The sequence below is a fragment of the Anoplophora glabripennis genome, unplaced genomic scaffold (genome assembly GCF_000390285.2).
Source record: "Anoplophora glabripennis isolate ALB-LARVAE unplaced genomic scaffold, Agla_2.0 scaffold974, whole genome shotgun sequence".
Classification (NCBI taxonomy): domain Eukaryota; kingdom Metazoa; phylum Arthropoda; class Insecta; order Coleoptera; family Cerambycidae; genus Anoplophora; species Anoplophora glabripennis.
In genome coordinates, this window is record NW_019417058.1 from 97,953 (window position 1) to 125,450 (window position 27,498).

General features: G+C 31.2%; 1 protein-coding gene across 2 annotated transcripts in view; it reads right to left on the reverse strand.

The window, feature by feature from the left end:
• Positions 1-27,498, reverse strand: part of LOC108914613 (protein pellino) — a 40,799-nt gene that overhangs the window by 10,014 nt on the left and 3,287 nt on the right. Inside the window, exons 1-2 of one of the 2 annotated variants that reach the window (XM_018720458.2) lie at positions 5,917-6,056; positions 1,818-1,916 (exon numbers count right to left, since the gene is read on the reverse strand). In XM_018720458.2, coding sequence (XP_018575974.1) covers positions 1,818-1,916; positions 5,917-5,963 — 146 coding nt within the window. In that variant the 5' untranslated portion in view covers positions 5,964-6,056. Of the gene's footprint in view, positions 1-1,817; positions 1,917-5,916; positions 6,057-27,498 lie in introns of those variants that run through there. The other variant, XM_018720460.2, reaches the window with a different exon arrangement.

Below are 27,498 nucleotides of genomic sequence, written 5' to 3' on the forward strand. Positions count from 1 at the left end.
ACTTCTTTTTTTAGATAAAAAAATCAAGAAGTTTCTGATATTCATTTTTTTCGGCCTGACGCATCAACAATTACTGAAAAATTCATAGCTGCAAGTAAATTTTTACTTTTTTGCATTTTTGAGCATGTTTTTGAACTGTGATTACAGATTTTTTTATTTCACCAAAAAGTATATGTCAAAACGAAAAAAATGATTACCGGCAGAACTCTGTACGATGATTTTTTTAAGTAGAATTTTTCTTTGAAAAAAGTGTTTTAGGCCGAAAAAAATGAATATCTCAGAAATTTGCGGTTATTTAAGACAGAGAGAGGTATACTTTCACCAAGTTTCGTCAAAATTAAATTATTTTTGCGGAAATGAGAAATAAAAAACGAAAAATAGAGAAAAAAAACTGTTTTTTGCATTTTTCTCGGAAATTTTGAGGGTATGTTAAGAAATGGCCTCTACAAAAGTTGTAGATTTTTGCATGATCTACAACTTTTGTATTAGATACTTTTTTGTTCGACGTCAACTTTCGCCAGAAATCCCAATGATACAATTTTTCATAACTTTTCAACTCCCCAAATCAACCCTCCGCCGCCCCTGCTCACGCATTTATTTATTTTTTTCGTTTATTATAAGCCCCTTTACCATTTCCACTTATAAAAATCCAGTCCAACAATTTTCTTTTTTTTTCCCTCTAAATGAGTTATTTTGATCGGTCTATTTAGTGATTTTGCTTATATTTTTCCATTTTACACTATTCGACTTTAAAAAACTGTTGTACATAATCGCTGTGAGGTAGTGAAAAAAATTTGCTCGCATTAGTACAATTGTAATGCTTAAATTCGTGCTGGAAAAAATGTATGACTCCACGATTAAGCTTTATTTATTTCTTTATTATACAATTGCATAAAAATACTTTTTCTAAAATAATAAATAACACTACATATATAAGTAAGAACTGGAACAGAACTTAATCTGACAGGAAACCATAAAACCGTAGATAAAACTTGATGAATAAGAAAGTGGCACAATTTCAAAGTTTATACTTTTATCTAATCCTATTAGGACACCCGTTTTTAAATCGATAGAATAAATTGAATAAAGCTATTAACTGCTGATCAAAATAGGAGTAACAGTAAACTCAGTCTTTGGAGTAGTCTACTTAAAACATTTAAAATATTTTGGTGATAAAAAGTACCAAGATAAAAAAATCGAAACGAAGTTTTGGGTATCTTGTAAAATACACTTCAATTCGAGATTAAATTCTTCATGAAACTGTAGAAAGTTAATTTTTTTTAAAGTCCACTAGTATACATTTGTTGGAAAATATGTTAATTGTGTTTAAATTATATGGTTCCAGACATGAAGATAATCATTATTAATACCTCACTTTCTATTTTACCATAAAGCATAAAAAAATTTGGTAGAAATCTCTAATTCCTATCAAATTTCATAAAATAATTCAACATGAATTTCAAGATGATGAAAGAAGATTGCCTAAAGTTAATAGGTTTGTTAAATTTACTTTGCAGATTATTAACCTGTTTAATGTAATTTGTAGCAAACAAATTAGAATAAAAAAAGAAAGGAAGACCATCACGATTCCAAAAAATAATTACTCCAAAAAAACATTTTTTTTTATTTACAGGATAACACTATTTAAACTTCCCATCCATTTAAAATTTAATTTAAAAAAATCATCTTCCTGTATCTCAAAAACAAAAGACGATAGACCTATGGGCCATGGGAAACAAATCATCTTATTTTTTGATATTATCACAATCTAAAATTTCTGCACCCATCTCCGCAACACCCTGTATAAGAGGACTTACCCTAAAATCACTAATTCTCCATATTTAATTAGTTGTTTTGGTTTTTCTGAGTTGGCACTCTCTTGTTCCTCTAAAATGGGAGACTCGGTGCCATCCGATCTGCAAAGAAAAAGAAGAATATGAAGCTTTGAATTTAAAATATATACTTACAAAAAAAAGTTTAAATCAAGAGAGATGTTGAGCGTTGCTCGAGAAATAAACAACTGACAGTTTTATCATACAAAATAAAAATGACAGGCGGCTTTTTGCTCTACCAAAATTTAAAAATCCCGCCGCGCCGGAACTCATGGACCCACAGAACAGGGAAGAATCTACTCCCTTTGAATATGGCTAATTAGAAGTATTATATATTACATAATTAATTCGATTTAAAAGGCAGTAGAGGTCATGATTTTATTAAACAAATTTAGTCAAACAAAATAAAACAAAAAAATATTAAACTATTCCATGAGCTGTGTACCGTGTTCTAATAAACAAGGATTTGATTTACTTAAACGGTTGTCAAAAATAATCATCTTCGTGGTAGGTCGATGATCGAATAAGTAGAACATAATAAGCTATCTACTGACAACTTTCGAGATAAATATGTTTTTGCCCCACTTCCGATTAAAATTTCAATGTTTACCCTGTAATTATCTAACCTTTGTCTTCCTAATCGTCTTAATATGTAAAAGAATCAAGGTATCAAATAACTGTAAACATCCACGTACGAATTGTACACTGCGTCTCAAAAATTTTGGAATAGTTAAAAACGCAAAAACACGTAGTATGGTTTGGTAAATCTGTCTCTAATAGAACGTATAGGCATAAATGAATATTTCTAAGACCGTTGACGTTGGGTTCTTTCGGATAGACAGCCAAGTTTAGCTAAGATGCCCCTGGAATTATAAAGCCAATATACACATACATGTACTTATACCGTGTTTGTCTTGAATATTAACTGTACACACACTTATTGTTATCATTAATTAAATATTAAGCTATTCCCGGCTAACAAGTCTAACTATGAAGGATTGCCGAAAGTCAATACGTGCGTTGCTTCAAATGGCATAATTTCGACACCATAAACTTTTATTGACCGAATTGTATTTTTAATGGACATACCGACAAAGTACGGCGACAATTTGCTGTGTGAAAGATGTATGTAATTAAGTTTTTTATTGCGAAAAAATTAGGTTAGGATTTTTTGTTGAGTACCGCTGACTTCACAGCTATGCAATGTTGCCGGTGTTACACTTTTTAATAAGCATTTCTTGGGCGATACGGCAAAGAAACTTTGAAATATCTTCATACCTATAAGTATATAAAAAAACAAATGTTTATATCTCTTAAGTTAAACTTTCAACTGTTTTTTTTGTATATACGCTCTAGATCGTTTACGCTTTAGATTCTACCGTAAGTATTTACTAACTTAGTTTATTTGGAATATTTCTTTAATCTCTGTACCAAACCGCTTTTTCCGCAAATGCATTTTCATTGTACAAGAAATACGCTTTTAACTTTTCACTATTCCGGAAGTGTGGGCCGAGTACGACTCTGTTGAAGGCTGTGTATCTCAGCACGCGCAGGGTTTTAATTATTAAAAAAAAAAAAACATTATTTCTAGGTATCTTTTTTATGTGAAAATGCCACTCATAAAACTTGCACCCAGTGAAAAAATCGTTTAAACAATATAGAACGTTTTTGCAAAATATTAAGTTATGAATAGGCTTAGTGCGGCGCGAAGTTTAACAGAACCGCAGTCAGATTACGAATGAGAATATTAATATGTTTGCAGAAAATATTGAAAAATTTGAAATAATTCCCGTCTATTTCTTTTCTCTTTCCGCATTTTACTTCACTTTTCCCCCCAACTAATAGCTGTTAATATAAATTATGTTACTATTATAGATAGTTATTTAAATACACAGGGCGAATACAATAAAAGAAATGTATCGACGCGACACCAACGACTAAATAACTCAACAGTTCAAAACGCGAGTCAGCTGTGAAGGCCACAGGCTTCCGCGCCGCACTATCGGTCAAAGGGCATTTTTTTATGTCAAAATCAAATATCTCGAAGAAGAATTAACGAATCGTTTTACATTTTTTTTTTAATTAAAGCTTATTTAATGCAGATTTAGGGAAACTGATTTCGAATGTCATCATCCCCTATTTTGGGGGTGGAAATGAAGGATAAATAGGTGAAAAAAGTGAAAATCGATTTTCTTTGCTCAAAAATCTTATATCTTCGATAAATACAGTGAAATTAAGACACATTTTGGTGGAATCAATGCTCAATTGAAACAAGTTAAGGAAAAATTAATGAAAATATTTTCATCCCTATTTTAGGGGTGGAAGTGAGGGGTGAGGGTGTGGAAAAATTAAAATTAAAGAAAATATGCATAAAAGGCTTTTGTTGTCGCTGACCGCGACTAAAACCATCACTAAAACAAAATTCTTTTCGGGAACTGTTTTTATGATCCCCTGATTTAGGGGAAGAACTGAGGGGTGGGGGATTGAATATTAAAATTCATCTGAAATATTACCAGTCTTTCAATTCTCTGATCTTAAATAACATGGTAGACGATTTTCATGCCATCTGTAAATTTCAGGGTGATTTTTCATTATCCCTTAAGGGAAATGGCAATTTGAGGTTAGGGGTGGAATGTAAAAAGTCAAAGAAGGTATTTGTTGAGGGTTTTTGTGGCCCCTAGATACGTAAACGTTTATTTTTTCGTCGTCAAACTTTTAAGTGTAGCTTTTTATTAGTCCGTGCTTTAAGGGTAGGAATAAGGGGTGGAAAGATTTTCATCACTTAGCAAAAATCTGTCATCGGAAGGGGTTCGATGAATATAAATATGATCACTGTTTTTAATCCTCTCTTACTTTCTGGAGGTTTTTCATCACGTCCTCCTTAAGGATGCAAATTAAGGTTGAGGGTTAAAAAATGGAAAAGTACTAAAAACAGACGAGTAAATATACAAGGATTTTTTTCGTTTGCTGAAAAAAAAAAAAGAACTTTTGAATGCTATATTGGACAGTATATCATAATTTTTCCGTAACTTGTTTCAATTGAGCATTGATTCCACCAAAATGTGTCTTAATTTCACTGTATTTATAGAGATATAAGATTTTTGAACGAAGAAAATCGATTTTCACTATTTCACCTATTCACCCTTCATTTCCACCCCCAAAATAGGGGATGATAACATTCGCAATAATTTTCCCTAAATCTGCATCAAGTAAGCTTTAATTAAAAAAAAATGTAATACGATTCGTTAATTCTTCTTCCGAGATATTTGATTCTGACATAAAAAAATGCCGTTTGACCCATAGTACGCCGGCTCTGTTAGTATGCACGTGCACTAAGCCTAGTTATGAATTAAGAAATTAAATAAAAACCATCCAGTTTTTTTACCAAAATTTAAGTTTGTGACCTTGAATCCTGGTTGGCTACAAACTCTAAAAGATGAAGGAAGTAATAATACTAATAATACCTAGGATAATACAAACATCATATGATATCTCTAACTGAAAATTGAAATGCAAACTGGCAAAAACAAATAAATTTAAAAGTGGCAAAAATAATTAAAAATGAGGTTATTACAAGAAAACAGATTTTTAAAACGTTAATTTTTTAAATGCGCCATATGCAGCGATGTGTATTTTGTATGTCTGCCTTTTTCAATGTGAAATTTTTGGTTAGGCAAAGCTTATTTCATAAAAATAACCCTTGACCGATCCATTTGGAGCATTTTTTTTAATTTTTAAATAAAATTAAATAAAGAAAAAACGAAAACTATGGTACAATTAAATAACTTTAGACAATATTTTAAGTCTACTAGTACAAATGTTAAAAAACAATAAGTGGACCAAAAGCCGGCTGACTGTATCCGTGTCATATAAATTTAAAAGGTTAACGAGAACAAAGTGTTCAATTCTAACAGTATTTTTTATAAAAAAAACACTATATTAAACATACAGCTACATACATGTTTACCTAAATTCGATCCTACTTCGCGATATCGATTACATGTAAACAATCACCATAAAGTCTGGGTAATGCAATTGCAAGTTTCCGTTAATCAAAGATTTTCAATGAAGAAAATTGACTTACCGCTCATTTATGACCCTAGGTAGATTTACTAAACACAAACACCTCATTCTCGCGAAATTTATACGCGACTGTATATCTCTAAATTTAACATATATTTATATTTTTTACAAAACACTAATAAATGACATCAGTTGTTAATTGCGCTGTTTTGTTGAAAGTTCATTATCACAATATATACAAAAGTGAACAAAGGAGAGATAAAGCCAGACGTATTGCGACTATAGGAACGAGAAAGTTATAAACAAACTAACAACAACAATATAAGTGCGGAGTGGTTTTTTTTTGTAACCAAATTACGTTTTAAGCCGCGTTCAGAAGACTAGGACACACCTTCGTTGTTTCTTATCTACTATCCCAATAACTGTAATAATTTACAACTAGGCATATGTGTACGATAAAACGATGCTTTTATTACGGTCTTACTGATAGGTGAGCTTGCCAAAAACGTATCGAAATGTACACCGCTACAGATGAGTTTCTTTAAGTATAAAACTGATTACAATTGGACTTAATACAACGTGAGAAACTGTAAATAAAAATGCGTTCTAAAAAAACAAGTGTCAGATATACATAGATACGGACATCAGTCGAAAACCCGTTTGGTATAACACCAAACCACTTTCCTTTTGCTCTTATATCGTAAGCCTTATTAGCCCAGTAAATGAAATTTGTAATACATGTAAATCAAAAGGTAATTTGTTTCAGATTGAAACTTGGTTTAATCGTTAGTTTAGGCAAAAATAAATAATATTTCCCAAAAAATTACGGTTTAAAACAACAAGATCATTGTTTAAACAATGATTGTAATGTAAAAATGTCCAAAAATGGAGTTTTTAGCTGTATTAAAAAGCTATCTTCAACGGGAGTTTTTGCTTCTGTTTATACTTATAGGTTTTCAAAAAACGCTTCATTTGAGATCTGCTAAATTAAAATCCATTAACAACTTGTTTAAATAATTGCGAAATTTGAATATGCTATAAATAGAAGAAAAGAGCATAAATCGTCTCTAAACTGCAGTAAAAGTTGTATTTTGTTACCCTTGAGAAACCCTGAAATTTTGGTAAAAAATTTTTTATTTGTTTACGAGTTTTGCATTTGTTTATTAGAAATAGCATTTTTTCAGTTGCAAAAACGCGGTTGTTAGCGTTATAATAAAGAGCCTTATGAGGGCTCATTTGTTTCGTCTTGACTTATATTTTCAAGATATGCAATTGGAAATTGTAATTTCATAGGCCAACCTTCTCAAAACGGCGTGTAAACAAAAAGTGTAATTTGTTTATAAGGTTTTTCGTTAATAACTTTGCGAATAATGAGTATTTTTTAATGCAGCTTTGATAAACGTAATCCTGGTAATTTTTTACGAATTTAAAAAAAAATTGTTCTAGGACCATTTTTAGCCGAGATAGCGTTTTTTTTAAAACAATTCATAACTTGTTTATTTATATACATTTAGACTTGACATTTCGGGAATAAATCAATCAACCCTTAAACTTCATAATAACGGTTAAAGATATCGAAAAAAATGCATTTTATATTAATTTTTAACCCTTTAAAAAACGTCCTCGAGTACATTTTTACATCTGGAATGCGGTGGGGGAAATAAGACAGAAACGTTCTGATACTTCAAATCTTAACTGCCCGAAAATTTTGCGATATCTCCGGTAATTGTGGACCAATTTTAACGTTTTTTTTTTTAATCTGGGGTAGCGCATGAAAATAATAACAACTGCACGGTACATTTTGCAATAATTAATTATTAATTTGTTATAAACTATTAATTTTGTGAAAAAAATTTTTCGCCTTTTTTCGATAAATAATTTTTCACAAAGGTAAGTACCAATAAACTATTTTCTTAAAAAACAATATTTGAAATAGAAATTANCGTTATTGAAACTGACAGCTGCTATACAGCTCGTTGAGAAATGAGGTTAAGTTGGTCGCTATAAGCTACTCCCTACGTCCAATGTGTCAGAGCCAGCTTCGACCACGTTTTTATTTGAACGCTCGTTATTTTCAAGATATGCAATTGGAAATTGTAATTTCATAGGCTAACCTCCTCAAAACGGCGTGTAAACAATAGTGTAATTTGTTTATAAGGTTTTTCGTTAATAACTTTGCGAAGAATGAATATTTTTTAAAGCCGCTTTGATATTCGTAATACTGGTAATTTTTCACGAATTTAACAAAAAAATGTTCTAGGACCATTTTTAGCCGAGATAGCGGTTTTTTTAAAACAATTCATAACTTGTTTATTTATATACATTTAGACTTGAAATTTCGGGAATAAATCAATCAACCCTTAAACTTCATAATAACGGTTAAAGATATCGAAAAAATGCATTTTATAGTAATTTTTAACCCTTTAAAAAACCCCCTCGAATACATTTTTACACCTGGAATGTGGAGGGGGAAATAAGACAGAAACGTTCCGAGACTTCAAATCCTAACTGCCCGAAAATTTTGCGATATCTCCGGTAATTGTGGTCCAATTTTAACGTTTTTTTTTTTTTCAATCTAGGGTAGCGCATGAAAATAATAACTGCACGGTACATTTTGCAATAATTAATTATTAATTTGTTATAAACTATTAATTTTGTGAAAAAATTTGTTTTTCGCCTTATTTCGATAAATAATTTTTCACAAAGGTAAGTACCAATAAACAATTTTCTTAAAAAACAATATTTGAAATAGAAATTACAAATATTTATATATTTTAAAAAAGTTACTTTATTAAATATCGTCAAGCCCCTGATACAAAGACTAAGAGATATGATATTCCCCTCAACTAAAATCGATTCCTTAACGCATGACGTCATGTGGATAGCGATTACCCTTCAGTATTATCAACATTATTCGGTAATTCTTTAGCAGCTTTTGCATTTTTTTTTATTCGAACATATCATTTGGAAAAAAATTATTATGTATGACTATCTTATTAATCATTCGGTGATTCTTTTTTATTTTAAGTTAGCAACTGCTGGAGCAAGTTACGAATATAGTCCGACGTTTTAAAATGCCATGAACAAATACAAGCACTATTGGTGTTAAATATATATTTACGCCTGTAAATTTCAATATTGATTTTTAAAATGTTTTCATTATTTGGAAAATAGAAAGCATGATACAAATACGAAATTTAAGATTATTTTAAAATGCACATGATACGAAAGCTAAGCAATAAAGATAGGATATCCACAGTATCCACAAATCGCTAATTATTCTCCATATGACGTCATATCATAACATGACCGCGAGTATGCGTAATATCATAGCACTTAGTCTTTGTATTAATAGTTTTAATTGTTGTGAAAATTACTTTTCCAAGTTTGTTTCGTAACAGAAAAATTATCCAATTTGTAACAAATCGCCCAATTCTTCAATGATGATTTCATCAACATTTCTATTTTCTTTGGAATTGAAGAAAATTACCTCATTGTTGTTTATTGTTGTGTGTGAAATTTGTATTTATTGTTTTCTCGTATCTCATATGAATTTCAGCAAATATAGCATTTAGACATTCGTTTGTGTAATGTTCACCATATGTATAGTACAGTTACATATACAGGGTGATTCAGAACTTATCCAAAAAAAAATCTGGATGTACAGGGGACCCTTAGGGCAGTTCCAAAATTATTTAAAAATACACTTCTGCACGGCACTGGAAACTGGTCCACTGTAAAACTTGACCGGCATGGCGGTGTGATAAAAACGGACAAAAACTTTCGCAAGGAAAGAAATATGTAAATAGAAATTTATCGCACCTATTTTATATCGGCAAATTCAACTGCTTTTGCTTTTATTAATTGATAAAATTAATTTGTGTTTTTAAATAATAAAATCAGTTGACATACCCGATGTTACAACAATTGTTCAAAATTTTATCCACCAACGTGTAAACACATTTGGGTTCGTCTTACTCAGTTTCTACGAACTAACACAAATGTTGTCTTGCTTCACCATAACACAAATGCTTCACCATAAATTAAAACGATATCCATCAACTCCGAATTGCTACACACGCAAACCATTTTTGACACTAACTACTAAAAAACTATTGTAAACACCATAAATAACAGGTAAATACTATCGCAACGACGCGACGATTGCAAAATCCGATTTCAGTATTCGGAGTCGCTGAAGCCACGTGGCTCTCCACGCGTGTTGCGAATGACGCTGGAGACTACAGTTGTCCAGCTATGTAGTGGTTGAATGTACTATAACTTCAATAATTTTTTTCTCGGAAACTATAAGGATTTTACAAAAATTTGACTCAATTTCTCATGCCGCATCTATTCCCAAATTTTTTTGGATAAGTTGTGAATCACCCTGTATTTACAGATATCAACAGATGAATTGTATAATAGTCCAGTCGATAGAGCAGTAAAAGTAGGTTTTGGTATTTGTGTTTGAAGTCGTCTATTTTGTTGTACAGAAATATCCCAAATATTATGTAGAATAAGAATCCGAGTTTGCCTATTCCAAAAAAACCATTGCTAAATTCAGGGAACAACATACAAAAAAAAAACGAAAAACGTTTTTCGACATATTTTTCCCTGTAACAAGTAAGCCCTAAATAAAACAGTCATTCTTTATTTTTTGTTTATTTGACGATTTTCTATAAGGTTGCAACAATGCGATTCAAAAAAGTTGAATTTTGCATTAACAATGAGCGAAAAATAGTAGAAAATCATATGTATATTTGGAGCAATTTTTAACATAAGTAAATAAATATTGACGAAACTTTTTCAACAAATAGTAGAACATATTATGTCAATTCTACCCTAAAAATTTTGTTGTTGTAACTTTATAGAAAATCGTCAAATAAACAAAAAATAAAGAATGACTTATTTTATTTAGGGCTTACTTTCAATGTTATAGGGAAAAATATGTCGAAGAACGGGTAATTTTTCGTTGTTTTTGTATGTTTGTTGTTCCCCTGAATTTAGCAATGGTTTTTTGGAATAGGCAAACTCGGATTCTTATTCTACATATTTGGGATTTTTCTGTACAACAAAATATATGACTTCAAATACAAACGCCTCGAATGCTCTATTCTGTTTCAATTTACAAATATTTGATTTTCTTTCCCGGAAACTTCTCAACTACTAAATACATGATTTGACCAAATGGTTTCTGTAACAGCTGCACCCATTACAACGTATTCTGCGAAAATGCATGGTAAAATTCAACGTCATGATAAATATGACATTTAAAAAAATAAATAAATAAACCTAAGCCTATCATTTACCGATAAAAACAAATTTACTTCAAAACCGTAAAAACGACATTTCTGTGTATACAGATTAAATACAACGACCTTGTATCCTTGTTCAAATATTTACTACACAAAAAGTACCTGTAAACTTATTTGCCTGGAAATACTACAATTATAAATATCTCTATTCCGAAGGTAATTCCTGGTGAAAGCAGTATTTTTTTAACCGCAAAACAAACTACATAAATGATAACTGAGTACAGAGCACTTATTATTAGTTAAGCAATTTAAGTACATTTTCCTTGACATGTGGAAATAAAGAATAATTTCAGCATGAAACGAATATCCATTGTTTGAAATATCTTTAAAGTAATAGGGTATTTAAAAATAATAATACACGTTTCGGTTTCTATACGGGGTCAATTGGTCGCTGATCTCAACACAAATATACGATAATAAATAAATATTCCATGTAGGACTACTAAAAATTGACAAATATTTATGTTTTTAATAATATATTTGTACTTTTATTAGCTGAAAACCCAAAACTTTCTGATATCGACAGTCCATTCTTGACTCGTCTCTTACTTATGCGCAGTATCAATCGCAATGTTTATTTTAAGCAGTTGAGCAGCCAAGTTCAGTGACGTGACCATACAGGGTGGTCCAGATTTTAATAGACAAACTTCGGAAAAGTTTTAAATAACAAAAATTAACATCACTTTGCTCTATGAACATAGGCGCAGAAAACTACCGTTTATGAGATACAGGGCGTTGAAATTAACAAAAATAAACTAATTTTTTTAAATATCTGGAAAACCGCATCATAATATGTCTCATAATTCTTAAACCATTCATTTTTCGACAGAAATAAAAGAGTGTTTTTTAATTCGGAATGTGTCAGACCGTTGTAAAATGTATTCATATAACCAATTAATTCAGTGGTGTAGAAGTTTTACTCTAAATAAGGAAACAACGTCCTTGTTTCTCCGCCACTGGTTTTTGGATTTGGACTGTGTGCATACAGAACTAGGAGAAATATTCGAAAAAAAATATGTACCAAATTTGGATAAATTTGATGAAGCGATTTTCCAGATATTTAAAAAAATTGTTTTATTTTTGATAATATCATCGCCCTGTATCTCATAAACAGTGGCTTTGTGACCCTATGTTCATAGAGAAAAGTGATGTTAATTTTTGTTGTTTAGTACTTTCCCGAAGTTTGTCTATTAAAATCTCGACCACCCTGTATAGTATGTTATAAAGTAGGTATTTAGTAAAAGGTGGATGTTTTTTTTTCAAGGCATAAACATCAACAAATATGTAAAAAGCAAGACTCAAAACGAAAAGTTTCTTTAGAAATTTGCAACATAATAATAATTAGACATAGTTTTGGCTTCAATAATTATTTAATAGTCTCAATTATTTCACGCAAATTGATTTAAAATCTAAATAAAAACTTTTCCTCAAGATATTTTAAATTAATTAAAACATTATTTAGTCATAAACTTAAAACTTAAATCGGTAGTATTTAAAAATAGTGGATTTTTTTTATAATAGTGAAGTAAAAGTAAGTACCTACAATTGCTTTGTTACAGTTGATTTTCTCTTTATTTATTGGGTATTTTGCCACAGGCGAATACAATTTTTAAAAAATAATGAAATCACTCTTGCGTCAGAAGGATTATCTTGACAATGATTTTTGCATTCGTAAGGCATGCCTTAAAGCGTTTTTTTATTTAGTTAAGGACCGTCTTTGTCAAAAAAATTTGTTAAATATTAGTTGTCTGAAAAACTGTCTTTCTGTTAACACAAGAATATGTATATGGAATTTTTATTGTGGCTGCAAATTCCCTTTGTTGTGTGACAGAATTTTTTGTTTTGCTCTCAATATTCTTAAGAACTCTTTCAACAAAATTTCCAGGATAGTGATTGTGTATCAGCACAGTTTTTATTAATTTCATTAACAAAAATTTAATCTTTCGGAGAAATCAATTTCACTATTTCCTACAAAATTTTAAATACTCCTTTCTTTATATCAGTATGATAATTCGAAATCTGTTAGTGCGAGTTGGTTTTCTATAAACATTTGTCTCTAAAGAATTATTTATTTAAATTAAAATCTAGTAGACATTCATTGGAAAAACTTTCTTTAAATAATTTTAATATTAATCACTTTAATGGTTAAAAATGATAAAAACATTTTTAAGAGATACAAGCAGACAAGAAAGTTTGGACGAATTAGTTATGCTCAGTATAAAAAAATGTTAATAAAGCAGATAAACTACATTGACGAGAAAGTTGTTGACAACTTCGCATCTCGAAGGAATCGGAGAATCGATTTTATATAAAAATCATTTGAGGTATAAAAGTTTAAAATTGATCTTCCTATTTCTAGCCGCCACTGATCTACCGATAAGAAAATGTCACAATTTCGGTCGGCATTGTTCCTCTCTCGAATTTTTCCCACTATTTCCGAGCGCATCTAGAGGTCAAAAGAGAAAGTGACAGAGTTAAAAATTTCAATTTTGTAAGATTTCTTCATTTATGCTGGCCGCTCGACTTCTACAAAGAAAGTCGTGGCTTTTTTGTTTTCAATAAAATCCTCGACCATTAAAAATGGATTCAGCGTACCGTGAACGCAAATCTAACGATTGACTTTTATTTGCAAAGAAATGGGATCTGGTTTTATTGGGAACAAAGTAAAAAAGTTACAGTAATGCAACGGTTTTGTGCAACTGTTATATTCAAACTAACCAAGTCGAGAAGTATACAATGTTCAACGTTTTTTATTTTGAAAATCTAAGAAATGTGTCTTAGACCCTACAGTTGGTTCTTAAATGTGATAATAGCGCATGTTATTGAATAATTCCTAAACACTCCTTTAACACAGAAAAAAATAGACTTGAGCAAAACCTTTTACACCAAAATAATTGTCGTTATCGTAGTTACTCGTATTCATGGGCCAGGAAATGTAGAGTTGGACAAGACTTTTTGTTTCGGCATGCTGAATTTATCACTATAGATGCTAAATATTATGTACAATAACATATTAGTTTCCACAGTCATAAAAATGGGGGGAAGATTGTTTACACGCAGGTTAATTGAATAATTTTTACGTAAATTCACGTTTTTTGCTTATAACTTTTTTCCGTTCATTTTCACGAGAAAACAGTAAAGTACTTTTTTTTCGTCTTCAAAAGACCTACAAAACTAGCTCTCGAGCGTCAAAAAATATTAATTAGATCAAAAGTTATAAACAGAAGAAGTTTATTTATGACTTAAATTAAACATTTATAAACTGCGTTATTATTACCAGAACGTTTTGGCATCGCATCCTCCCATTCCTTATCACTGTCTAATAACTCACACGAAATCTGGAATCGGTAAGTTGAATAGTTTACAAGTTATGGCCTTATAAACAAATTAACTAATTATTAGTCTGGACGATCCCGAGGATCTTCCACAATCGCACTGATTTTGTAAGTCTTTTGAAGAAGAAAAAAAAGTACTTTACTGTTTTCTTGTGGAAATGAACTGAAAAAAGTTATAAGCGAAAAACGTGATTTACGTAAAAATTATAACGAGCGTTCAAATAAAAACGTGGTCAAGTTGGTTCTGAAAATTTAGACGTAGGGCGTAGCGTATATCAAATGAACTTAAACGTCATCTGTCAAAGCGCTGTACCGCCGCTTTGTTATTGAAACTGACAGCTGCTATACAGCTCGTTGAGAAATGAGGTTAAGTTGGTCGCTATAAGCTACGCCCTACGTCCAATGTGTCAGAGCCAACTTCGACCACGTTTTTATTTGAACACTCGTTACAATTAACAAGCCTGTAAACAATCATCCCCCCCCATTTTTATGACTGTGGAAACTAATATGTTATTGTACATAATATTTAGCATCTACAGTGATAAATTCAGCATGCCGAAACAAAAAATCGTGAAATGGTCATTTTCCAGCTCTTGTTCCTGGCCTATTTAATAGATAGCATTTAACTAGGTAGTTCCCATTATAGTAGGAGTCTACCACATTCTTTATATCTATAGATAATAATAATTACTGGGTAATGTTTATCCCTTTATCGATTTATTATCGGTTTAAATGTAAACTGCAAACATGTCTAGACGTTTCACATTAAAAACTAATTTAATTATACTAAATTCACTCCGGCACCATTAGTCTAAGTTTTTATATAAACATGTTTATGTTACTAGTAAAATTTAAAATATTAGATTTCATTTCCGAGAAAAATTTTGCTTTCGACAATTTTTAGAATACAATATTGTTTACAACTTAAAAAATACGCAGAACATAGTAAACGTAAACAGAGTTCTGATAAGAAATCGTGGAGGGTACAAAAGTAAGATCAAATATACAGGGTGTTAATGGTATGGTGTCAAACTTTAATGGTGGATACTACGTCTTCAATCAATAAAAAGAGATACACGATATTGGAATATAAAGAAAATATCACATCACACTAGACGGCAGGCGGCCGAGAAGCTCTGTCGCACTAAATGACGTAACAATGATCACGTGACAAAATTCGAATTCTTACATAATATCAAACATTTATAATAAATTTGTAACATTAAAGAAATTAATTCATTTTACCGCTGTTCTCGGTTACAGGCTAAATATTTATGCAGTTCTAAAAGAAATTATATTTCATGCATGTTGACTATGTTGACTATTGAAAACTTCGACCGGTATCTGCAATATGTCGTGCAATTAGCCGCAAATAGGCAATAAAACGCAAAACATAAATGTAAGTCGAGGAAAACAGTTACAAACCAGTAAATGTGTTTCCACCTTCTACTTTAGGGTTTCGTGTCGAACACCTGCGTTCGTAATGGCCATCCACGGGCGCGAGAGAAGACAAACGAGCGCCTACGTCGGTTAAAACGATGGACGACTTCCTTTTCATAAACCCGACGATCCGTTACACGCTGCATTCTCCCTTTACTTCGCATATGAAAGTATTGGCATGACCTAACTGCACAACACTGGTCTACTTTTAATTTCACGTTCCTTTTTGTTTGGAAAAACAATGAAATAGATCGTGTTTTCTCACTCGCTATATCCCGTTCTTAATAAAACACCCTGTATAAAAGGTGTTTGTAAATAAGTGCGAAATATTTTATGGTGTGGTTGCCGAAGTTATTTTGTGAAAAAAAGTTCATATAAACATAGGTCGAAATATGCTTCGTTTCCGAGATACAGTGTTTAAATTTTAATTTTTTATTTATTTTTTCATAATTATTTCAGTTTTAAAGATATTGACTCGAAATTTGAAAAACACTTTGGAGGTATAAATGCGCATTTTTGGGGTGATCCGAATGTTTCTGCTTGCACCAGTGGCGTTCGTGCGAGAATGCCACAATTTTTTTTAATAAAAAAATGGTACGCCAATGATTTTTTCCCGTTTTGATATATTTTTTAGGACATCTGCCATTCTGAATGAAATTGGTCCCTTCAATTTTTTTCGCAGGATGCACCGTTTTTGAGGAAAAAATAAAACATAATTTATTGCAAGTTGTGTATTTTTAATTTCTATTGACATATTATCTAGTAGGTTGCTGTCAATATTGCTAAATAAAATGCAACCACCAAATTTCGAGTGAATATATTTAAAACACTGAAATAATTAATAAAAATAAATAAAAAAATTCAAATTAGACATTCTGTATCTCGGAACAGAAGCATATTTCGACTTACGTTAATATGATTTTTTTTTCACAAAATACATATACACATTGAACATTTCAAATGTCGAAAAATAGTTTTTTTAATTAAAAAAATTTTGAAATTTTGATTTTTTTTTATTTCAAAATATTCGGAAAAGTATACTGAATAATTTTCTGTTCAGTTTTGATGCGATTTTTTTCTTGGCATGCCGTATTTCATCGAGTTAAAATTAATTGCATTAATTTAAGTTGATACTCACAAGTGAATCTTCATGCATTTTTTTACACGCGCTATACGATTTATTGATCCTTTTTTTCGAAAGTTCTCAAGCTCTTAAATATAACAGTTTTTTTCAACTCTGCCAATTTTTTTTTGGAACATTTAATTTAATTTTTTTAATTCAATGCGAAATTGTGAAAAAAATGAGAATTTTTGTTTTTCTTAAACATAACAAAATACCCCTAAAAAAAAAATGGAAAGTTTTTGCCTATTATTATTTGTTGTGATTGCGCCGAGTGTGATTTCTTCTCAAGATTTTAAAACTAGAATCTTCAAGCTTCAAGATGCTTTTTTTATTTTCTCGATACATTATTCGCGAAGTTACATTTCACGAATCACTAAAAAAATTTGGAAATTTCTTTGATCCCTTAATTTTTTTGCTGAGTTTAGGTACTTATAAAACAACGTCAAAGTTCCTCAAAATAAGTGGAATAATGACGACGTTTTTATTGAAGTTTCAAAATTGAAAACTTCCATTAGACAGGGAGTAACTGTAAGTGGGGGTTAGTTTTTAGTAACATAATTATATTGAACACGAAACTAAAATTCTTTCTTTAATCAAATGAACAGTTTTTTTATGTAAATTGATCCCATGTACATTTTATGTTGTTGTCATTCATGAAATATTGTGTACCTCTTTTTTTTAACATAAAATGACTCAGAAATAAAAAAATATGCCGTAATGCCCGTTAATAAATATTTTAGATTTAAAACCATCTCAATTCAATTTCAGTCCGAGGCCAAATCGGGAGCAGATATTTCTGCCTCGTGAGCGTTTATAATTGAGCGTAATTGAGGAAATAAAAAGAACTCGAATCTATTCCACCGAGATGCATATTGCCTTCTTTCATATCTCGTTGAATGAATGGGTCTTGTGGAGATAGACGGTTGTTGACCCCCTGCGTTAATAGACCATAAAAGAAGCACTACAGAAACACGTATCAACTGTGGTATATTTGGGTGGTCCAGCAATGACTTGACCTAATTCCAGATATTGCATCTACTAAAGAACAATGCGAGCTAAAATTAGCACCGATTTTTTTTGGTAGAGGTCGATTCGGTGAACTGAGGCAAAGACAATACAAATTGTAGTTAATCATGTACCAATTAACTTCTTAAGATTTAATTATATTCGACATTTTGTATTCTATAAGCGGGACGGAATATATTGTTTTGCAATTACAATTAGGCACTTCTTCACACGTTTTAAAAGGTTTCATAAAAGCATCTTTTCATTAACTGGCTTATTTTCCCGGTTGAAGAAAAAATCAAGATTGGCATTTTGCCTTATCATAAAATTCTTATATGTGCTACCAGATTTGCAGTAAGATGGATGTACGAAATCAATAACGAGAGTTCTTAGCACTAGAAACTCGAAACTAACCTAAATACAAATCAATCATCTTCCATCGTTTGTATATCTCGACTTCCCTTAGGACGACTGATCATATAAAATTACAGACATCCAAATAGAAGACTGAGAAAGTAAACAGTAATATTTTTTACATACATCCAAATATCTGGGTGTCTCACCACGAACTCCGTCGATGGACAACTTAGCAATAAATTATCCAACGTCTCGTATACGGGAAAGCCGCTTTCCAAGGATTTTTCAAAATTTCGAGGGGTGAGAAATCTGCTGAGGGTTGTAGGGGTGAATTTGGGAAATTGCAAATGGCCTATATCATCAGCAATAAAATATGGCGCCGGGTAAATACCTGCATCTTCATTGGTTCTGGAGATATAGGTGTATAAGTATTAAGTAAGATTATCCACTTTTCTAAGAAAGGGGTGGAGCAATAAAATCGTGTTTGATGTAATAAATTAGCAATAAAATATGGTGGCATGAAGAATAGGCACTTTTCAAATGGATGACCTGGCTTAATAGACATGAAATAAGAGGGATATCTTGTTTACTAATATTATCACATGGTATTTTAACTTTTTGAAACGGAACAAAACAAAATTTACCAACAATATAATAAAATTGTTTGAGGACATAAATAATTAAAATATGTTGTTGGCCAAATGAACATATAATAGAAATTTTCTACAAATTATTATAATTTCTTACCTTTAGCAGAAAAATTTTAAGGACGCCTATGAAACTCATTCAATTTTGTTGCCAGGCGTTTTTTACGTGTTCAACTGACTTCGGAAAGAATATAAGAACAATTGTTAGAAATTGGATAGATATGAAAATAAAGAAGTACCAAAACCACAACAAAAAAAAAGTACCCCGCGTGAAGTTATTGGCAAACATCTGGTCTTTATAAAAACTAGCCCAACGCAAATGTATACGTAAAACGTTTCAGTCTATTAAACTTATAAAGTCCACGGCCCATTACAAAAATTAATTCGGTAGAACGAGCTATATGCAATAGCTTCTGGCCTAATTGGTATAATTCTTGCATTCTATGTTGGCTTAGCACTTCCTATCATTAACTGCATTCCTAAATATTTAAAGGAAAAATAATTATTTCATAGAAATATTTCTGTAGAAAACATTGATGCAATTAACGCTTTTCCTTTATAACACCGTACTATGAAAAATAAACTAACATGTTGTTAACAATAAGATCATAAAGAATATCATACGGTTTTTGAAGTTATGGTATCAAGATGCGATTATACATACGACTGTGTTGCAGCATATCTGTAGTCTGTGGCCTGGTTAAATGTTCAAAAATAGAGTAAGTACTACCACTTCCTCCATTTCTATTTCTATTGACTACATAAATTGACATGTTTAACCTACATGCGTTTTTATCCGGATACAATGCGGTTTTCAATGGTAGTGATAAACCATTACGTTTCCCACCGACTTACCAAGAAAATGATAAAATGTATGTAGGTAAGTTACAGAACTTGCTTCGACAACCAGTGCGGGAATATAATAACTTGTCCCTCTTCAACCAAACAGAGAGAACATAGTGTTTTATACTTGCAATCTCCACAATGATAATAAACCTGTTGTAATTTAATACCAGCGTTAAGGTAAATGCTTGTAACTATTTGTAACAGTTATTGGAACAGACCAACCGGCTGACCTACAATAACTTTTACCTTTCCTTTGCTGAACAGTTTAATCCAATTAACGTTTCATTCTAACCAATTTATGGAAACTACAACCAATTTTCTTCTACGGTAAACACACAACTAACATGCTGTCATGTGTTGTTACAATTAAAAAATATTCTCAAGGAGCTTTTATCAGGATTATAGTGTTTATCTAATTATTTATTTGTGGCAAAAGGAAAGTCAATCGTGAATAAATAACACACAGCGATTTGCCCCTACAATAATAAGCAGCCAATGATACGCACGAAATGAAAACTACTATACGATGTGAAGTCCGGTCCTGTATAAAACCGTGTCTCTAGCGGGGATTGCCTTTGATTCCGTTTAGACCAATAGTTTCGCACCGCACATGCTTGATCATTGTTGTTTACACTAACGGAATAGGCAAGTTAACTTTACACCTGATATGATTTGTCAACAGGATGGTAGACAAACGGGCAAATTCGATTAAACGAGAACGGCGGAATACGTTACCGATTGATTTTATTACACTTATTTTTAGTTATTAGTTTAACGGTTTACGAAGTCTGTGTAATACGACTCCCCCATTCAAAAATACACCCTGTATATTATTAATTAACACAGAGTGGTTTGATTTTTATTGGTCAAACTTTAAAGACAGGCATTAACAAAATGTGGTGAAAGTTTGTGATATACAGGGTACTCGTTCAAGCCGTACCGTTGGGATCTCGGTTATCTTAACGGATACAAGGTCGATGAACGAAGTTGAGCAATTTGAACATACCAAAGAGAATCTTGACGGTTCGGTTAAATTTGCATTAACATTGGCTGATCAGACAATTAAAAATTTAATTTTCTCATGAAACAAAGACAAATATTCAGTTCAATAAGTTTGAAGCATAATGTAGCTCTTGTTCATCGTATTATAGCAATTTAGGCTTTGACAATGTGACAAATGAACACTACCAAAATATAGTTTGGAGAAATATTTGGAAAGTTTTGATTTAAAAGAACTAATTGCAAAAAATTAATAATTTGGTGGCTTGATGAAAAAAGTAAATGAAACAAATTTTAAAATTTTTAGTTTTTCGATAACCACAATACGAAAAATTAAAAAATGATCGAATTTCTCTTGGGAAAATTATTGGTCATCTAATTCCAAGACCTTTTATCTTTTAAGGTGATCGAAATCCCAATGGTGTGGCTTGAAAAATGTTACATCCTGTCTATTAATAAAACTTTTTGGAATATTAAATATTAAAATTTTCTTTAAAAACTACATTTGTCTTGGAATATTTTCCATAAACACAATCCTCCATCGATGAAGTCTTACACAATGATTTCGACTGTAAAAAATACGATTATTTACATGTATTAGGGCGGCCCAAAAAAAAACGATTATTATTTTTTTCATGCCTTTTGTGAAAATATGTTAGTTTATCATGTTTTAAGAGCCCCCTCAAAAAATCAGCTCAAAAAATATTTTTTTAAAGGTTGCTCAAGATTTTTAAAAATTTCAAAATCGTCAAAAAATCTCGATTCTGAAAATTTCAAATCGATATTTTAATTTCTAAAGGTCACTCATAATTATTTTAATTTTCAAACTACAGTAGGATCGTATTCGATGCAAAGTAGAGCAAAAAGTTGTCAGTCTTTTATCAAAGGAAAATCGTGTCATCATTTTTAGGAGGCGTAAGATAAATCATTTCAAATTTAAAATGAAATTCAATGTAAAATCTGAAATACCGCTGCATACGCACTGTGTTCTGGTAGTAGCTGTAGTCGCCCAGGTGCATCGAGTGTACGAACTGGTCGGTTATACGTCAAATACTAACCTGGCGAGCTTTGCCGTCAATTAGAGAGCGCTTCCAAAAAACAAGTAAACAACAGTGGCGCGTACAGAGGTAAAATGTAGTACATATGTGGAATTTAGGAAACAAATTGGATTTATAATAAATTACATTTACAATAAATATTTTATGAGAATAAACGAATTTTTGTAGGAACAAGGGTGCCAGACCTGAACTGATCCCCTCGTCCCTTCATAATGTATAAAGAAATTATTCAATTTGTAAAACCCTTAAAAGCGTACTTCATTGGCTCCCTTGACAGGCAATGATTTATTACTTTGCATCGAATATGATCCTACTATAGTGTAGTTATGTTGTCGAGCGACCTCTAAGAAATAAATATCAACGAACTAATAATTTGTTTTATTGAATTTGATGAACAAAAGAATAGAAATAAATAACGAGAAACTTACATTTAAAAAAATATAAATATTTGATACTAACAGTGCGGTAGTAAATTTTAACTCAAGAAATTTTTTAAGTGTCACGTGATTTATTTCTATTCTTTTGTTCATCAAATCCAATAAAAAAAATTATTAGTTCGTTGAGATTTATTTTTAGAGGTCGCTCGAAAACATTTTAGGTAGGTACACTATTTTTAAAGTTAAAATAATTATGAGTGACCTTTAGAAATTAAAATATCCATTTGAAATTTTCAGAATCGAGATTTTTTTTCAACCTAGAAAATGATAAAATAACGAGAACAATTTTTTTTTAAAAATTCAATTTTTGACGATTTTGGAAATTTTTAAAAATCTGGAGCGACTTCTAAAAAAAATTTTTTGAGTTGATTTTTGAGTGGACCCTTAAAACATGATAAACTAACATATTTTCACAAGAGACACGAAAAAAATCGTTTATTTTTGGGCCACCATAGTATGTACTTTCAAATTTTTATCAGTGTCGTTGAAAAGGGAGCGGTAAATGAGTTTATTAAAAAAAATAATACACCGCTGATAAAATATAAAAATCATTATTTTTTCAAATTCTTCCTGTAACTTTTTAATCAAATGCTTTTGGATCCATGTCCACAGGAATCTTTTGATTTAAAATAACATTTTCCACCTCCTATTTCAATATGGCACAATATTTTAGAAACGCCTTGTATAAAAAACGTTATTATCAACTCTTTGTTCGCCTCCTGCATGGTATTTGAAGAACAAAAAGTATTGAGCGTCTGCCTATGGCGTCTGCGATAAGAATCATTGACCCAAATCCGCGTTGGTCAACGTCTAATACCACCTCGCGAGAAACTGGTCTAAAAATTCGGCCTAATTAGTTCTTATCATTCATCACTAGGAATTGCTCAAGATGGCGAGATTCTCAAACGTTGCAAGCGAAAGGAATGCGAACCAGAAATACCGCTGCAAACGAAGCGTGCATTCTGATATATTCAAGTATCGTTTTCATTTGAAGTATTTCACGCAACTCGATAAGATTACTTAGAATTTATGGCTACGGCTAATGAGGGAACATTGTACTTTTAATTTTCATGATAAAATGCATTTACTGACAACGATAAAAAACGCCCTAGAAATTGTCTGTTAGCACTTTTAGCTAGGAAAGTGCGTTGTTTCCATAGACCTTGTAAACTGCGGACTGGACCAAGAAAAAGAGGTCAGTCGCCCTGATGTGTGCAAGAGAGATGACGCTAGTGAAGGCAAAACTGGCAAAACACAACGAACTTATGAGTAAAATACTTGTTACCGGCTTGTTTATAATTTATGCGTTTTTCTGAAAATAATGGTTTTTCAAGCAAGAGAATATGAAATTTCCAGCAGACATCCCCTAAATACAATGCGCCTTACGCTTCATTTTCAAAATATAATCGTTTTAATTTTCACCAGCCATCACTGTTATCTAGTGCAATATCTAATCTACATTCAGCTTGATGTAAACGCACATATTAATAATACAGCGTGATTCAGAACTTATCAAAAAAAAAATTTTGGATGTACAGGGGACTCTTACAAATACAATTTTGTAAAGAAAATAACACAAAGGGCAGTTCGAAAATGATTTAAAAATACACTTCTGCACGGCACTGGAAATGGGTTCACTGTAAAACCTGACCACGCCCAATGCGACCGGCATGGCGGCAAAGTGTGATAAAAACGGACAAGAACTTGAAAGAATTTCGCAAGGAAACAAATAAATAGAATTTTATAGCACGTTTTTTATTTCGGCAAACTCAACTACTTTTGCCGCTATTGTTATTATTAATTAATAAAATTAATTTGTGGTTTTATATAATAAAATAATTTGATATACCCGCCAACCCTTCAAAATTTTGTCCACCGACGTGTAAACACATTTGGGCCCGTCTTATCCAGTTTCTATGAACTAACACAAATATTGTCTTGCTTCACCATAATACACATGTTGTCTTACTTTACCATAAATTAAAACGATATCCATCAGCTCCGAGTTGCTATACACGCAAGCCATTTTTGACACTAACTACTAAAAAACTTTTGTAAACACTATCGCAACGACGATTGTAAAATCGGATTTCAGTATTCGGAATCGCTGAGGCCACGTGGCTCTCCACGGGTATTGCGAATGACGCTAGAGGCTACAGTTGTCGAGCTATGTAATGGTTGAAAGCACTACAATGTCAATAAATTTTTCTCGGAAACTATAAGGATTTTACAAAAAAAAAATACTTTTTTNACTAAAATAACTGAAATCTCCTGAAATGTTTTGTAATCGGTTGAAAGATATTGTAATCTTGATTATTTATATGAAATTTGTAATTTTTTTTTAATCGATATTGAAATCTGCAGATACATCACAAGAGATTTCAGAAATTTTGTAATCTTCGTACGTTTTTTCCTTAGCGGATCGCCCCTCGGATCATTGCTTTGATTATACTTTTATACAGCCATATCTTACAACTTAAATTAATTTCACAAACATATTTTAAAATACCAAGTCACGTTAAAAAAGCTATATGGAATCAGAGACAAAAACTGGGAATAAATTTACTAAATTAATTTACTTTGAATATTAGTAATAATTAATATATTTTTTAACCGCTTGTGCCAAATAGATCAGAGAAGGATATATTTCTATTTAGCAAGAAATACATTACACTAAGAAAATTACAAATTTAATAATACCACACTATCTTATTTGTAGCCCTTATCAGTTTTCATTAAAATATATAAATAGAAAAGTGCTAAATCATGCCATAAATAAATTATTACAAGGCGGTAATGAATAGATTAATATAATGAGACTATACTATAACTTTTAATAAATAAAATTGTAACGTATTTATAGGTATTTATAAATATATTACAATTTAAATTTCTAGTGATTTCCCTTTTGTACCTCTAATTTGTACAGAAATCCCAAATTAACAAATAATGCTTACGCTCTTATTAATTAATTATAATTAATTAAAACTTCCCTTACAAATATGTATTGTTAAATGAAGAGAAACCGAATTCAATTCAGTTCCCTTCCTTGATTTTTGCCCGCAGTAGCTCTATCTCCCTCGCACACGTTTGTACAGCAACGGCTTGTATTGACAGAGCACACTTTGGCAATTTGTAAGGTCTATGGTTAATACCCGAAAAGAACATTGACATTAGCAAATTTCCAAAATTAATACCTTTTCTAAAGAAAAAATCTGTGGGATATAAAGCAGAGAAGTCCAGAGTTTTTAATAGACCATAACTAAACATATAAGGTAAGAAAGGTATGGTATGATAATAATAAATTCCCAATACAAGAAAAAATACACAGAGAACATTTTTCGTGTCGACAAATTTAGAATTATGTAGCCCTACAGCCAAAAAATATCACACATCGCAGATTATTCATGGAAATGTTCCTTGCAAAATAGTTATATGTCTCAAATTACCCTACCCAACAGAATCCAATATTATTGATAACACAATACAAATATTATGATTCCTAAATTGACCGGACAACTGCGCTTTCAAAATAAATAAGTTATATATTTGATATAAATTTATAACCAATAACTATTCTGTTGTAGTTCTATTATAGTATTTCCTACCTCATTTGAAGACCAATTAGCTAGGCAGTATGTACCAGGTTCGGTCGTTACGCAGCAACTCGGCGTTGAAATATTTGAAAAACCTGAATGCGCGTGCGGGCAAACGGCGCACAAGCACAGCCGTACTGGGCGACCGGCCATAAATTTCAGTTATTGACATATTACTTAGCAGTGCAGTGCAAATTTTCATATATTTATTTTACTTTATTTTATTGTTGATTATTTTTATTTAATAACTTTTCTAACCTAAACCAGCAACCTTTCCTGGCAAGGATACGTTCATACCTTCTCGTTGGTTCTTGCCGAGCAGTAATATATTTTAATGAAAATGTAAATGTTTTTTGATGTCATAACCAAAAATAACCATCAACATAATAAAATTGTTTGAGGGCATAAATAATTAAAATATGTTGTTGGCCAAATGAACATATAATAGAAATTTTCTACACATTATATACAAATTATTATTATTTTTTATCTTTAGCAGAAAACTTTTCTAGGGACGCCTATGAAATTCATTAAATCTTATTGCTAGGCGTTTTAATACATGCTCAACTGACTTCGGAAAGACTATACCGTCAAATTGTGTCAAATTGTTCACCGTACTGTGAAATACCACTTTCAAATCTTGGTACGTAAATAATTATTACATTTTCATTATTACATGAACTCTGCTTGGAAAATTTTCATCAAATCATCAACCTCTTGCGTCTAGATTTACATGAGTTTATATATGAAATTAATGCTGTGAATCCCTAACAGAATTTCGGGGAACAAATTTAGAACATCTAAAAAAAGAAAGATGCGGAGACACATACATAGTGTACATGCTAACAAGTATGGCTTCATGCTTGTAGATATCCAGCAATATCGATTTATTGGTGTTATATAAAGGTTAGAAACAAACCAATAAAATAAAAGGGGCGAGTTACAACTTATTCGGAAAATATTATGGCATGTACAATGGATCAATAGAAATATCATAGTAGTGTAAAAAAAGAAGTAAAAAGGGCATCTCGAAAATGACTTTGTATGTACGAGTATATGGATGAAATTCGATATAAAATATTTATAAAAGAAAGTAAATAAGTAGCAAATTACTCTTTTGTTTTTAACGTTTCATTGGAATTTCACGAAATAATAGATGGCGTACTTATTCAACAGAATCCTGGAAAATGTAGCAATTTTCATTAAATAGAATTCTGCAATTCTGTACTTGTTTCACCCTGTAGTATAGATGGCACTACTAAAAACTGTCAAAAGTGGTTTAATTCTAAGACTACAATATATAGATTTCATCGTAACAAAACCAATGCAAATTATAAGCTAAAATTGTATGTGAATGAAAATCATGGAATCGGTACAATTAGTCCACTGTCGAATGTCGATCCTGTCCAAACTTTAAAAGAACGCTGCTGGAAATGGCCCCATTGAATAGCATGCAGATTTTCAAATTCCCATTTTAAACATTTG